This window comes from Prunus mume, linkage group LG1, assembly GCF_029339155.1.
Source record: "Prunus mume cultivar Tortuosa linkage group LG1, ASM2933915v1, whole genome shotgun sequence".
In the NCBI taxonomy this organism is placed as follows: domain Eukaryota; kingdom Viridiplantae; phylum Streptophyta; class Magnoliopsida; order Rosales; family Rosaceae; genus Prunus; species Prunus mume.
Genome location: NC_142698.1, coordinates 15,150,464 through 15,165,978, shown reverse-complemented (window position 1 = coordinate 15,165,978; position 15,515 = coordinate 15,150,464). Strand labels below are relative to the sequence as shown.

Here is a 15,515-nt window from a genome sequence, read left to right as displayed (position 1 = left end):
GAAGACCGGCATTTACTTAGAAATTAATGAGTTAGAAATTAGCATATTGAGGCCCAAATCAGCAAGACATGACAAGGCCATGGCTTTGCTTTCTTTCCTATTCCACGAATTAGAATGAAATTAGCAAGTCATAATAATCTTATACACCTAATAGTTTTAAAAACCTGCCAAATAGCTTCCAAATTATGCACTTGAAGTTCAAACCAAAAAGAAGAATATTATTATTGTCGGAATTTGCTTTAATTTTTTATTATTTTTAAAATTCAAATGACCAATCTGCCCGGAAAAATTAAAGTAAAGAAAAAAAGGACCTCTGTATAGCTGAGCGGCTATACTCCTTAAAAAATTAAAAAACAAAAAACAAAACACCTCAGTATCGCCGCGCGGCTATATCCCTTAAACATAGATATAATAATATACTTAAGGATTATAGCCGCGCGGCTGTACTCTTTAAGGCAGTCCATCTCCTGTTTCCGAGTTTTACTCAACCCACGGGAAGGAAAAAGGTGTACGCAATGCAAAGTGTTTTTGCTTGCACAATAATATACATCTTTCATTTTCAGCGCTCTGACTCTTAGACGCGACCCAGATGTTGCCACGTCATCCACTGCTGTCACCTCGAGCTCGAGCATATCTGTTGTAACTGATTACGGTACAGTTGTACGTAGAGAATCATTGCTCTTGCAGAAACGCAGCAAACCAAGCATCTCACAGCTGCCCCTGAGCCGTTAAATTACAAAATTATGATCCTCAATTGTCTCCAAATCCCTCAACAATCACAAAGTCATTAGGGGTAATAACGTCTTTTAATACATTTCATCGTCTTCGACATTGGTTATCAGCTGAAGCCTGAAACAGAGGGAGGAGTCTGTAAATTGGATATTTCCTCATTAGGAGGGGAAAAGATCTCTTTAAATACAAATCCTCATTAGGATGGGAAAAGACTCTATATCCTAATTCAAATAGGAATTATATCATAAGCGCCGCCTATAAATACATGTAAATACTTGGGAATCATATCCCAATATCATCAGCAGCAGCAGCAGCAGCAATCGCTATGGCTTCTACTCATTCCGCCAAAAGGAGGAGGCTAAAATATTCAAGCACAACACCAAATAAGTGGGCTGATGAGCTCCCAACTGAGCTGTTAGGGTTGATCGTGAAAAAGCTCGCTCCTAATTTCATGGACATCAGTCGCTTCAAAGCCGTCTGTTCTTCTTGGAACCGCTCTGCAAGATCGTATACCTCCGCCCCGTTGCCTCAATATCCAGGGCTCATGTACCCCTCCACGCGATGGGGTTGGATTGGGAATGGCATATGCTTCTCCAGCCTTGCAGAGAAGAAGGTTTACAAGACGGAAGCGTCTCAAGGCTTTCTTGGAGTCGATTCCTTTTTGGGTTCATCACATGGGTGGCTGGTGATGGGGAAGAGGGCTTGGACATTGGGCGAAATTCGTCTTTTCAATCCAATTTCTAGAAAAAGCAGGACGCTTCCTTCCTTGCCGCGTGGGTCTCCAATCCGTAAAATTGTGGTTTCCTCAGACCCCTCTCGCAACAACAACTTTGTCGTTGTGGTAATTCATGAGACCTTGAACGTACCGACAAGGTTAGCATTCTATCAGCACGGCAGAGGAGGAGAAAACGCTACAGCATGGACTGAATTAGAGGGTTCACATGATCATTATTTTGATATCCTACTACGCAACAATGGTCATTTATTTGCACTGTCCAAAGACCACTCAATTCAAGTTTGGGACTTCGGGGACACCTATAATAATAATAATCCCACGAAGATCATGCATTTTCGACCTTCCATGGCTCGGAATGGTTTTCACGGAACCATGATGGGGGATAAAAAATGGTTGGTGGAGTCAATGGGTGAGCTTTTGCTTGTGGAGCGAGAATGGTTGGGGGACAATGGCAGAGGAACAGAGAAATTTGATGTCTACGAGTTAAACATTGCTGCCAAAACGTGGGAGAAGGTGGAATGTTTGCGTGATTGTGCTTTATTTTTGGCCAAAAATCAACCGGCAATGTCATTATCCACCCAGAAATTGCCAAAATTGAAAGAAAACTCAATTTACTTCGCAGATGAGTATCATGAGCATTCACATGGTGGTGATATTATTGATATTCATGTTCGAGGAGTGTACAACTTTGAAACTAAAGTTGTTAAGCAATACTCTATAACTGGAGCGAATAACTTTAGTTATTCACCAGCCGTTTGGATTGTGCCTAGTCCTTGGTGATGTTGGCATCAATCATATTTTTGTTTCTGTTGAACATGTAAGGGGTAGGCTTATGATACAAATAATTTTTAATAATAAGTCTCTACAAGTTGTACAGTTATGTGTCTCGTGCTATTCCTATGAGTTTTTTTATTTATTTATTTATATATTTTTTATGCCAAGAGAAAAACCTAACACCTTTAATCAACATTATTCCCAAATATTGAAATTGTTTCTTGACCTAAGACTCGTTCTCTAAAATTATTAAGCCTTTTAGTTGATGGGTCAAATGCAAGAACCCGATTTTGAGTGGGGGAATCTACTAATATGACTCTTATATGGAGTCCAAAATTATATATGCAAGAACCCGATTTAACTTCCATATTACAAAACCCAAGTAGTTAACGTTTTTGTTTCTTGCGACAACATTATCATTATGCAAGCAAGGAGACAAGCATGGAATGAGATGGAACGGCCTAAACGGTGGGGATTATGACGGCAGCTATAGTGACATTGCATTCAACAATGGCTGTCCACGAGAAGGAACTCAATTGAAGTCTGGGACATAAGGGGGGGAAGCTCATAACCCCATGATAACTATGAGTTTTTTTTATGGGTCGGAAGTAGATTTCATTAGAAACCCACAAAAGGACACAACAATACAACAGCAAACTGAGCTTAGCAACAAAGCAAAAAGGCAAGAGGCCCAAATAAAATGCAAAAGAAAAGCAACAAGCTTAAGGCCCAAAAGGCATTAAGCCCAAATCAAGGCCAAGATAGCAAACAAACCCTAAACAAAACTCAGCCGAGCCGCCGTCGTCAACACTTGAGACGACATCACTGGGAAAAAAACCCCACAACCCATATATCCGCACAAATACCTTAAAATCTCACATATTACATAAATATGACCAAAAAAAAAAAAAAAAAGCCAGCCTCATGAAGATTATCACCTTCCAAATCAAAATTGACAAATCACTAGAACGAACACAAAAACCAAACAAAGATCAACATAGTAAAAGGAGGTGGTGCAAGCACCCGAGCAAGGGCAAAAGCTCGGACTCTACGCATCTTCACAGTTGTACGCTGAAAAATCACAGTGGCTAGCAAGGCACCACAAGGTGAAGCAGATCAATAAGGAGGGAAAATTTCAGCGGAAAGGGACAATACCGAGACCGTAGAGAAGGGATTTGAATAGAGTAGGTTGGGGGGGAAGGAGATAAGAGGAAAGGGGTGGAGGAAGGGGCAATTGAATACAATGGATGAGAAATAAAGGGGGATTTGGGGAAGTCATGTTGTTCTGTTCATCCTGTGTCAGTGCACAAGTCATCCATCATGTAGTTCTGTTCATACTGTGTCAATTTACTTAATTATAAAATAATTACATCAAATGCGTCATTAGGGCATAATCTTATTACATTTAAATTAAATATTTTTTTGTTAATTACGTAAACTGACAAAACTGATGACCAAAATAGAGACAGAGAGAAAAATAACAAATTGCAATGAAATAAAAATAAGAAGCAGGTTTTGGCACGACTGCCGGTTGTGACAAATTCATCGTTTTCGAATCCAGAGCGCCTGCCACTCGTCTCACAATTGCCGCATTTTTTGTAGCCCAATTCAAAAGAAACTCGCATCTTCAAGAATTCATTATAGTTCATTTGCAACAAGGCATCAACACCGGCATTCTCTTAGAAATTAATGAGAGTTAGAAATTAGCATATTGAGGCCTAAATCCGCAAGTCATGACAAGGCCATGGCTTTGCTTTCTTTCCTATTCCACGAATTAGAATGAAATTTACCCAAAATAAATAAATAGGCTATATATAAACAAACCCAAGTCATAATAATCTTATACACCTAATAGTTTTAAAAACCTGCCAAATAGCTTCCAAATTACGCACTTGAAGTTCAAACCAAAAAGAAGAATACTATTATTGTGGGAATTTGTTTTAATATTTTTTTTTAAAAAAAAATTAAAGTAAAGAAAGAAAAAAAAAAAAGACCTCTGTATAGCTGAGCGGCTATACTCCTTAAATATAAATATAATAATATATTTAAAGAGTATAGCCGATCGGCTGATTATAATAATATAGCCGCGCGGCTATACTATTTTTAAAAAAAATTTAAAAAAGGGCCTCCGTATAGCCAGGCGGCTATACCCCTTATACAAACTTTTAAAAAGAAAAAACAAAATACCTCAGTATAGCCGCCCGGCTATATCCCGTGAACATAATATAATAATATATTTTAAGGAGTATAGCCGCGCGGCTGTACGCTTTAAGGCAGTCCATCTCCTGTTTCCAAGTCTTTTTTTTTTTTTTTTTTTTGGTCTGAATTCCTGTTTCCAAGTCGTACTCAACCCACAGGAAGGAAAAAGGTTCAGAGCACGTGTACGCAATGCAAAGTGTTTTTGCTTGCACAATAATATATACCTTTCAGTTTCAGCGCACTGACTCTTTGACGCGACCCAGATGTTGCCACGTCATCCACTCCTGTCACCTCGAGCTCGAGCATATCTGTTGTAACTGATTACGGTACAGTTGTACGTAGATAATCATTGCTCTTGCATAGACGCAGAAAACCAAGCATCTCACAGCTGCCCCTGCCCTCACGGCTCACAGACGATAAATTACAAAATTATGATTTTGTTCCCTCAATTGTCTCCAAATCCCTGAACAATCACAAAGTCATTAGGGGTAATAACGTCTTTTAATACATTTCATCGTCTTCGACATTGGTTATCAGCTGAAGCCTAAAACAGAGGGAGGAGTCTGTAAATTGGATATTTCCAAATTGGCAACCACCATTTTCTTCTTCGATCAATATAGAACGATAATTTTAGAGTTATTGTGTTTGCGGAAATGGACGGTGGATCTTGTCCTAGAGCTAAATTCAAGCTCTACGAGCAGTTAGAATTGCAAGAGTTTCAGGACAAGTTCGTGATCAAATCCGTCGAGGCTCCAGATCAAGGCTTCTCGATCGACCGCCGTGACGGGACCATTGAACCACTTAATGGTATAAATTTTTTAGCTTTATTGATGGAATTTCAATTTTTTCTAATTTTTCTGAATTCATGTGCTTGTTGTTTATTATTAGAAGGTGATTCTTCTTCTTCTTCTGCAAGACCAACCAAAACCTCTACGATATATGGTGTGGCGGGAACCATCAGATTGCTTGCAGGTAGTTAATTGCTTGGCAGATTTTGTGTATTGGATTTTGTTTTGAAAACTTGCATCTTGAATTTCAGCTTGAGCTATTTAGATGCAATGATGTTTCTTTGAATAATTCATGTATTTGGTGCAGGAAATTATGTACTTGTAATAACTTCGAGGACCGAAGTCGGGGCCTTTCTTGGCTTCCCTGTTTACCGAGTAACCTCTATGAAGTTTCTGTCCTGCAATGAGGTTTTGAAGAATTCAACTCTTCAAGAGGTGAAGTTTTTTTATTTTTACTTCTTTTAATCGATAATACAAAGCTAATTTGAGCGTCTCTCGGGATTTTTAGAGTTTTGAGTCTTGTCTGAAAGCTTCTGATGTCTTTGTGCAGAAAAAGGATGAAGCTTACTTCATGGCTCTGTTGAAAACAGTCCAATCAACTCCAGGGCTGTACTTTTCTTACCAAACAGATATTACATTAAAGTAAATTCTTATACCTAGTGTTCAAACACAATTTAAAAGTTTTCATACCTATTAGGGTGCTGTTTGAGTAGAATACCGCTGTTTTCGTCATTATTCTGTGATTACATTCAGACGTGTATCATGTAAGTTTGTGCTTCTTTTTGGTTAAGTATCATGTCAATTTACGCTAATTACACATATTTGATCATTTCTACCAGTTTTCAAAGAAGACATAAGTTAATGGAAGGATGGATGGCCAAACCAATATGGAAGCAGGTTAGTTGGAAACGTGGAGTATTTGGTTTATCTTGAATTGATTATTTCCTGGAAGTAATCCATGTCAGATATATCAGGTGCATATAAGCTATTGTCCCATATATGTAACGTGATGGATATTAGGCCTCGGGTTTAGTTTACAGGTATTCTCAACTCTGTCTAAGTGAGAGGGAAAAAAAGGAAAAGAAGGGCTAGCTGGCATAGAACCAAGAGGAGAGCTTTGAGAGAAGGAAACTAGAAAGAATAGAAGAAAAAAGAGAAAGGGATAGAACAGAGATGAAGGGGGAAATGCTTGGTCATAAACCAAGAAGTGAATTTTAAAGAAAGTGAAGGAGATAGAGGAGAGAAATGTTACTTTTCATGGATATTTTCCAATCTTTTTCTTATGCTATTTTAGTCCCCGTCAAATGTTTTTCTCATTTACAATATGATCTATAATTACTAATTGCTAGGTCAGGAGTTTGAGCTTTTAATTTTGTTTTTGTTTCCAGGCTGACCCTCGATTTGTTTGGAACAGAAATCTTTTGGACGAACTTATTGAGTATAAGGTTACAAAGACATTTCCAAAAGTTGTCAGTTCTTCAAACTCAGAAAACTTTTCGCTGATTCACATTTATTCTCTCATGGCAGCTTGATGGGTTCATTATTCCTATATTACAAGGAAATATCCTGAAGCTACTGATTCCTTATGTGTATTACTTAAGATTTCTCTCTCTCTCTCTCTCTCTCTCTGTGCTTTTCATATGTGCGCCCATGTAAGGGGGATGAAGATTCTGAAATTAGGTTTGTAATATATTCAATTGGGGAATGGTATGGTATTTCTTTAACCTACATTTAAGCTTCCAGGCTGCACAGCTTAAGCTAAAAGGCTCACCTGCCACACTTACGATATTCTCAAGGAGATGTACGCGACGTCTAGGTACAATTTTATAGAGATGATTGATTCTTGTAGACTTTGTGTCTGTATCAACTAGTTATAAAAGATCTAAGCATGAGATACTATAATGTGGTCACCAGGCACAAGAATGTGGAGAAGAGGAGCTAACCTTGAAGGAGATGTAGCTAATTTTATTGAAACTGAGCAGTTGGTGGAGTGTGAAGGTTTCAGGTCCTCATTATTGCAGGTAATCCCAATTTGGAGGTTCAGAAAATAATTGTGTGCTTAGGGAATAGTATTAGCAGTTCTGTAACTGAATATGTACATTTACGTTATGTTCCTAAGTTTAATAGGGCATCAGCTTATATCTTGGGCTCATTACACACATGATCAACTAAGTTGGCTGAGGATGAAACTTTTTGGAAAAGTATAATCAGTGCTCCTTTTTTATCTGAGCAAAATCATAATGGTAGAACTTTTTTCTCTTTTCTAATCTTTATGAACTGGCCCTCACATGAGTGAAACAAATGTATAGTTTAACAAGGACGGATTCATATTTCCAATTTTTGTGCATCTAGACACTTCTAGATAAAGTACTTTCTAAATGGCATAAGCTGCTTCACAATCAATCCTTAGATTGATAGTAGACAGAAGGTTTTGAGCATTTATTGTCATCATTTAATATGAGAAGACTTATTTCCTTTTTCTTAAAAAAAAAAATGCATTATACTTTTTCATATGTTTTCAGATTCGAGGTTCAATTCCACTTCTTTGGGAGCAAATTGTTGACTTGAGCTATAAACCACGACTTAAAGTTATTGATCATGAGCAGACGGTAAATTTTGTCCAATATGCAACCACCCGTCCTTTCTCTTTTCTTCTGGCTTCGGTGCAGCTCCCTTGTTAGAGTTGTGTTTTGAATTTTCCCATCTATCTGCAGTCAAATGTTGTGGAGCGCCATTTCTTTGATCTTTTCCAAAGATATGGAGAGATAATAGCTGTAGACCTAACTGATAAAGTAAGGGTTTCTTCTCTTTTATGTTATACTTTGAAAGAATAAATCTTCCACACTAATTTAGCTTCACTGTTAAGCTACTATATCTGTGAAGAGGAAGAATTTGGCCAGCTGAAAAGATTACAAATTTTGTTCATAAGACAGAATCACCATTGTGGCTCCAGGATTTGCTGAATATGACAGTTTTTTTACTTATTTTTATTTTTAAATTCTAGTTATTTGTGCTACACAAGTTTGACCTCCTTTTAGTTTAACTGTTATGCGAGATTTATGTTGTTTCATATGTTTCCAGTTTATATACCAGTTTCCATTTATTTTATCTGTAGTATGGTGATGAAGGTCAACTAAGCATGGCATTTTCTGCCGAAGCACAAAATCTGCCAAATGTGAGGTGACAATTTGCACTTTTTTGTATGTAATTATGTTGATCCCCAACTGAGTCACTCTCCCACTTCAAGTAGATTCCTTTTTTGTTATTCTGTTTACGTATTCAAGCCTCCATTTTGTCATTATCTTCACCCATTGGCTACTAATTATATCACTAGCTTAATGTTTCTGTTTTTCTTGTTATAGATAATCTATCGTCTGGAATTGAGATTTTGTTTTTGACTTAATAGTTTTTGTGTTTATTGCAGATACGTTTCATTTGACTTTCATCATGTCTGTGGGAACTCAAACTTTGAAAACCTAAAGCTTTTATATGAGCAAATCTCGGAGCAATTTGAAAAGCAAGGGTAATGAAAGCGTAATGTCAGATTGAATGAACTATGCCCATATCCAGGTATGCTGGCTCTCTGTAATACTGTTTTTAATCATTACTATTCCAGCGGAGCAGATACTTGCTCATAGATGCGAAAGGAAGCATACTGGAGGAGCAGAAAGGGATTGTCAGATCTAACTGCATTGATTGCCTTGATAGGACGAATGTTACTCAGGTTTATATGAGAATTATCTAGTGTAATTGCTTTTCATGATTTGTGCTGGCCATGATTAAAATGAGCTTTAATATTTTTTACTGCTTCCTCCAAATCTTATTATGCAGAGTTACTTGGCTCAGAAGTCTCTAGATGCACAGTTGCAGAGGATTGGAGTGCTTGATTCTTCTGAATGCATTTCTATGTTTGCAGAAGATTATCAAAAATTTAGAGCATGTATGGAATTCTTATTATATTATATCCCATGTTCCATAATGAGTCAGACGATGTCTGTAGTTATTTTTTAGCCTTATACTGAACTCTGTTGCTTTAGTGTGGGCTGAGCAAGGTGACGAGATAAGCCTCGAATATGCTGGGACTTATGCCCTGAAAGGGGACCTGGTTAGGTGCGTTCAACTTATACTATAATTTTCAAGAATTATGGTAACTATGTATATCCTTTTTGTATCATACACTGAGTCCACATTACTGCAGATATGGAAAACAGACATTTGGAGGAATACTGAAAGATGGGATGAGTGCTCTGTCAAGATATTATTTGAATAATTTTCATGATGGCATTCGGCAGGTAATCTGCCTGCCTCTATCTTTCTCAATATGAAATATCGCTTCTGTATAGAAGAGAGTAACTGCTAGTTAATCGTAGTTGCTTAAATAGTTTCAAATGTTTTCAGGATGCTATGGATCTTATCAGTGGCCGCTATACAGTTAGAAGGGATGGTTCACCATTCCAGACTGATTCTTTTTCTGTAAGTATTTGGAATCTTTCTGAGAAATTTTAGTGCCCGAATAATTTTGTTGTCCATTTTCAGCTCTTTACAATTTGTTATTCAAGTCCTGCAACATTCAGTATAACAAGAAAATCTTTTCGTTTCATCTTCATTTTAACTCATCACTTTACGGTGAAGGTAGCGACGTTCAGACTCTCGTTTTGTCTGTTTGCACTCTTCCCCTTATTTTATGCTTCGAATTCTCCTTTTGTTTACTAAATTACCAAAGCATAAAAACAGTAGGAAGGAGTGTATTAGCTGAGGCCTGCATGCCATTTGATTGTTGTTGCCACTTTTAAGATGGCTTATTGAATTTATAGTCAAGTTTTAATGGAAGTACAAATATTGCAGTATCTACCGGTGGCATCAGCTTTGTTAATTGGAGGTTTGACGCTGACATCTGTAACACTTCAGCAAGGTATTGCTGTTCTTTTATTTCTGTCTGTAATCTTTATTACAATGGAATCTGTGTGCGAGTTTTATTCTATGTTCACTAAGACATGAAAAAATTTATATCCTATTTGCAGCGGGGCGAAATGCACAGCAATTTATGTCTTCTGTGCTTTGGGCTGGGGTGACTGCTGGAATAGCGGCAGTGGTGAAAGCTAATGGAAGGCAATTCTGTTCTAGGCCTCGCTTGTGCAGACTTGTTTAACAACATCATTGTGAACTTCTTCAAATGGATAGTTTTGGAAAATGGTGGAAAATGTAATACTATGTTACTGTTGTTTTAAACCTTGTAATTCATGAGATATATATACAAGTTGATTGCAAGCGGTTTATGGTTAAACGTAATTTAAGTTACTTAAAAACTTGTTCAGGTCTACTTCTCTTTGTAGCCGCTAAAGCACTCAATACATCTGGACATGAGTTGTTGCTCAAATGGGTTAGGGAAGGGTGGAGAAGTGGTATATTTGAGATTCAAATACATTTACTCAATAAGTACAATTTTAAAATTCATCTAAGTATATGTCATTTCTAAAATTCCACAAGGGTGACAATTTTAAAACGACTAGGTAAAATTTCCCCATCAATCCCACTACTATTGCCACCACCCCCAACGCCATGATCGCCACCACCTCCACCATCATGACCTCTACTACCACAACTAGAGTCATAGTTAGGTGTATGCCTGAGGTCGCCATGGCCTCCCCAACCCCATATAGCTCATTCATCATTTAACATCTAATTATGTAATAATTTAGAAAAATTGAAAAAGTTATTCTAATTAGCCCCTCATATGTAATCGAGTCTGGCTCTGCCACTGCCACCACCTTGCCATGGACACGACCATCGCTACGGCGGCTACCACCACCACCATCACTATTGTTGCGATCACCACCACCATTACTAACTTTTTAGTGGGTGGGTGAGCCTCTTCTACTTATATTGTGAAGCAAGCCAAACTGAATTAGTTAATTAACTTACTAACTTATTAGTGTTTGAACCCTCAAAAATATTTTTTTATTTATTGTTTTAAACATTATTTTGTCTTTATATACCCCCAAAAAACAGAAAAAGATAGGAAAGAGGAACGAAATAACATAAACCCTATTCTCGTTCTCTCAGTCAGCCGTGCCCCACTCCTATTCCGAATCGGGCCAATCCCCCGCTTCTGTTCTCATCTCGAACAGTAACAGCCCCTCCTCCGAGTCCCCTCCAGCTATCCTCGCTCTCATCAGTCCTCTCCTCTCCTCTCCAGCTGCGGTAAGGAATGGTTTTTTCTTTTGCTTCTCGTTCTCCATCTCTAGTTTTCGTGTTTGTAGAAACCGCTGCTTAATTTGATTTATACAACTAATATTAAAAAGTTCTGGCCAAATGCGCATTTGATTACCATGTTTCTACATCTCATTATCTTCCGCATTCCCTTTGAGTTGTTCTGTTCTGTTCAAATTATGTAGATTCGTTTACACTCTTATTGAGCCCAAATTTTGCTTTCTGTAAAAAAATTGACATTGGGAATTAGACAAACATCACAATCACCCCTAAGTTGAAAGAAAATTTAGACCCAAAAGGAAACATTCAACCAAAAGAAAATGAGACATGTTCATCCTTTGTAATGATGGGGCAATAAACTGCTTTTCCTTGACTGTGAATGAAATATTTTCGTGGTTTAGCTACATTCTCTGTTAGTTGTTACCCTGTGATGAATTCATGTTATGAAATTAAACCACTGTAATTATTTTTGTTTCTCTGTATAAGTGAGTATTGCTACAGAAAATAATTTGCAAATCATCGTAGTCGATTGATTCTCCATGTTAATTTGCACCATAGGTTGCATGACTTGTGAATATGAACACTCTGGCATGCTACCACTTTGGCATGAACTGTAGCAGATAGCTCATTTTCTTTGTTTTACTTGCCCTGTTGATTATTGAAATTATGCAGATTTGCAAAATGGGTTAGTTTTGAATTTTTGGAATCAGCTTTGAAGTTTATTGATAAACATAACCAAAACACAAAAGCCTTGTTGGTTTTAGCCCCGTCAACATGATTAATTAAGAAATATGTTGTTTGGAACTATCATTATCATAAGCATTGCAATTGATTTTGTAAATAATCTGAACTTCGGCACAAAATCTAGTGGATTTTATAACCAAGTTGCACTAGTCAATTTCAGTTTTGATCTTGTTGATTTATAAACTGCAATGCTGCTGCTTGTTCTCTTCTCTTTGGGAGATCACTGACACCCATGTATGGATGATTCAGGGTGCATCTATTGTAGGACAAGCATAGTCTTGTTGCAGGAACATGGCAAAGCATCATCCTGATCTGATTATGTGCCGGAAGCAACCAGGAATAGCTATTGGAAGGTTGTGTGAAAAATGTGATGGTAAGTGTGTAATCTGCGACTCTTATGTGCGTCCATGCACGCTTGTTCGGGTCTGCGATGAGTGCAACTATGGATCCTTCCAGGGAAGGTGTGTTATCTGCGGAGGGGTTGGAATTTCTGATGCTTATTACTGCAAAGAGTGTACTCAGCAGGAGAAAGATAGAGATGGGTGTCCAAAATTGTGAATCTGGGAAGTGCCAAAACAGATCTTTTCTACGAACGTAAAAAGTATGGTTTCAAGAAAAGATGATCATTAGCAGGGCAAGTTTCGCTTAGCTTCATGAAATCACTCTGTTTTGTTCAACATTGAGGCTAGCCTATATTGCTATAAGGTGCTTTTGCTTAGGAAATGTGCTTCTTACTGCTTGTATTTCTTCATATTTGACCGATGCGATGGGTTGTCTATGTTGTATGTTGGATATGTTTCCATGATCAAACCTTCACTCTCTCTGTATCAAGTCTAGTTAAGGAATTTCTGACGTGTAATTCTCACGCGTAATTTGTGTACTTGGGAGTCTAAAAGCTTCGGTTAATCCCCATTCCATATGTGATTTCAAATTCCATAGATGAACTTGGCCTTTCTTTCTTTCTTTTTTCTTTAAACCAAAGCTGTGAAATGGGTTTTTGTTGATTGGTGGTTCCATAAAGCTGAGATGTAATTTTTGTTCAGATGCAATTTAATGATCGATCTATTTGTGTTGGTGTTACAGATGGTTTTATTGTTGCTAAGATGACACAAGTCTCAACCTCATTGGAAATTCCTAGCCATGTAGTAGCCACCACTTACCGCCGTTGGCCGATCAACATGGCCAATTGGCAAAACAAGCTTTTCCTAAAATATCACCACCCCCATCAAACCAAAACAAAGTCCAATTAACTGCTTGTTGCTCAAATTCTCATCCTACAGCCAATTTCTCGTCATTAAAAGTCAAGCCAACTGCCACCCGGCCCCCAACTTCACTGCATGCAAAATCACTTGGAACTGCCCCCTTTATTTAGTTTGTCCCATCATCACACACACAAACCCTGTGCCTAAGCACCCTTCAACTTTTCAAACCAAAAAAAACAAAGAAAGCACCCTTCAACTTCTTTTTTGGTACTTTGCCCCCCTCCCTTCCTAGCCATTAACCCACTTGCATCAAAACACATTTGTCTGTTGGAAAGGCGTCCTTCCCTTGAGAGTTTTTAACTCCCCAAAAACGATGACTTTATTTTTTTCTTCCCAAAAACGATGACTTGTCTTCACACAATCTCTCCACTTTGCGGCCTTGAGACGTGTTGCCCCGTCAGCCAATTATCTATCCATGGCAGCAGCCAAGCCACATTTCTGCCTAGAGCCTTGAATTGAAGCCATTCATTTCATTTCGCATCAAACAAAATCAACCCCACTTCAACCCTTCAACCCTTCAACCCCTTCCTTTCTTGTCAAATCAAAGCTGCCTCTGACAAAAACACATGTGATGAACAAAGAATCACAATTCATAATCACAAGCCTCTTTTGAGCCTTTTCCCTTCCCTTTCCTCTTCTGCACTTGTTCTTCGCACCTCTCTGAATACACTAAACGACAAAACCCACCGAGATCATCCTCTCTCTCTCTCTCTCTCTCTCTCTCTCTCTCTCTCACATCAGTCGGTCGGTGTTTTTTTTAGTGGCCGAATTGAAAGCCACCGTTTAATATCACGCTCCACTCACTTGTCACACGCAGTCCTAAAATCTCTCTTCTATAATGGCGTTCATCTTCACACGCGTCTCTTAGAGAGGGCTCAACCCAGTACAAAACCAAATGCATAAGCCTTGCTCTCGAAGTATCCTCTATTACCATTACCATTACTTGCCCACAAAGCGAAATACAGCCAAAGACCCACACTATACATTCCACCTTTGAAATCCCAGCTCCTATTTAAACATTCCCTTCTCTCTGTTCTCTTCTTCCTTGTCTTAAAATCCCACACAACCAACCCACCTTCCCTGTTTTGGCCTTTTCTTTTCTATGACTAACAGGTCCGACAGCGGCTCAATATCAAACATATTCGGGGCATTCTTTGAAGCCTGGCTGGTTCGCCAAGAACATTTCTTAGACGAACTTCTCTCGGCCCAACAACGAATCAATGAAGCCCGAGACGAAGACCTCAGAGATTTGGTGTATCGGGTTCTTCTTCATTATCAGCAGTACTATGACGAAAAATCGAGGATTGCCCAGCGCGATGTTTTCCTAGTGTTTTCTCCCCCGTGGTTCACTTCGTTCGAAAGGTCCCTGCTTTGGATCGCCGGGTACAAACCGGGTCTCGCATTCCGGCTCCTGACCGAGTCGGTGCCCGATTTGTGCGACGGGCAGCGGGTCAGGATGGCCCGGCTGATGGAGGAGACCCGGGTGGAGGAGCGCGCGCTTAACGACAAGCTGGCGAAGATTCACGAGAGCGTGGCAGCGCCGCCGCTGGTGGATGTGGCGCGGCGGTACGGGAGGTTCGCGAACGGCGAGATCGTGGAGGAGGACGTGGCGATCGATGAGTTGAAATCGGCATTGGAGTCTGTGCTGGCGAATTCGAACTTGCTGAGAACCACGATGGCGACAAAGCTGGTGGATATGCTGAGCTCGGCTCAGGCGGTGAGGTTTTTGGCGGCGGTGGCGCAGTTTCAGCTGAAGATTAGGAGTTTGGGTTTGGAGCGAGACGCCGACGAACAGAGGGAATTGAATGGCGGTGGTGGTGGTAAGAGTCCAATTGGTAATTGATAAAAAAAAGGAAAGGGAAGTGTATCGTTAATTAGGAAATGGAGTTTGTTATTTTTGAAGAAAAAGTAATGGTGGGTTAGTTAGTACCATTGCAAGCTTCGATGAAAAATTGTTTAAGGTGAGGCTTAATGTTGCTTAATTTATCTAAATGGAATATAATCATGGTGATTTCGAGTTGAATTATGTACACTTTGTTTTTTACTTTGCTTCTCTGGTAATTTTGGGCA

At 38.9% G+C, this 15,515-nt stretch overlaps 4 protein-coding genes across 6 annotated transcripts; all 4 read left to right on the top strand.

The window, feature by feature from the left end:
- The first annotated feature begins 775 nt into the window (after window positions 1–775).
- LOC103341726 (F-box protein SKIP23-like) lies at window positions 776–2,348 on the top strand. Its single transcript, XM_008245270.3, has one exon. The coding sequence runs from the start codon at window positions 1,058–1,060 to the stop codon at window positions 2,246–2,248; it is 1,191 nt and encodes a 396-aa protein (XP_008243492.2). The 5' UTR covers window positions 776–1,057; the 3' UTR covers window positions 2,249–2,348.
- A 2,427-nt stretch (window positions 2,349–4,775) lies between these two features.
- Window positions 4,776–10,513, top strand: LOC148921120 (phosphoinositide phosphatase SAC8-like). Of its 3 annotated transcripts, none has more exons than XM_089045856.1 (20): window positions 4,776–5,248; window positions 5,330–5,413; window positions 5,537–5,664; window positions 5,780–5,871; window positions 6,069–6,126; window positions 6,618–6,674; window positions 6,757–6,790; window positions 6,965–7,045; window positions 7,144–7,250; window positions 7,752–7,838; window positions 7,944–8,021; window positions 8,345–8,409; window positions 8,654–8,752; window positions 8,854–8,953; window positions 9,061–9,169; window positions 9,267–9,339; window positions 9,428–9,521; window positions 9,628–9,702; window positions 10,075–10,141; window positions 10,268–10,513. In XM_089045856.1, the coding sequence occupies exons 1-20, from the start codon at window positions 5,095–5,097 to the stop codon at window positions 10,330–10,332; spliced, it is 1,707 nt and encodes a 568-aa protein (XP_088901982.1). In that variant the 5' UTR covers window positions 4,776–5,094; the 3' UTR covers window positions 10,333–10,513. The 3 variants fall into 3 exon arrangements, with proteins under 3 accessions (XP_088901982.1, XP_088901975.1, XP_088901978.1); XM_089045849.1 differs by having other exon boundaries at window positions 10,251–10,513; XM_089045852.1 differs by having other exon boundaries at window positions 4,960–5,248; window positions 5,333–5,413; window positions 10,251–10,513.
- A 776-nt stretch (window positions 10,514–11,289) lies between these two features.
- Window positions 11,290–12,975, top strand: LOC103341735 (PHD finger-like domain-containing protein 5A). Its single transcript, XM_008245282.3, is given in 3 exon segments — window positions 11,290–11,430; window positions 12,433–12,733; window positions 12,736–12,975. Coding segments are annotated over 2 exon segments (330 nt in total). The 5' UTR covers window positions 11,290–11,430; window positions 12,433–12,474; the 3' UTR covers window positions 12,807–12,975.
- Window positions 12,976–14,036: 1,061 nt separating this feature from the next.
- LOC103341745 (protein ZW2-like) lies at window positions 14,037–15,468 on the top strand. The gene has a single exon (XM_008245293.2). The coding sequence runs from the start codon at window positions 14,548–14,550 to the stop codon at window positions 15,286–15,288; it is 741 nt and encodes a 246-aa protein (XP_008243515.2). The 5' UTR covers window positions 14,037–14,547; the 3' UTR covers window positions 15,289–15,468.
- The last annotated feature ends 47 nt before the right edge of the window (window positions 15,469–15,515 follow it).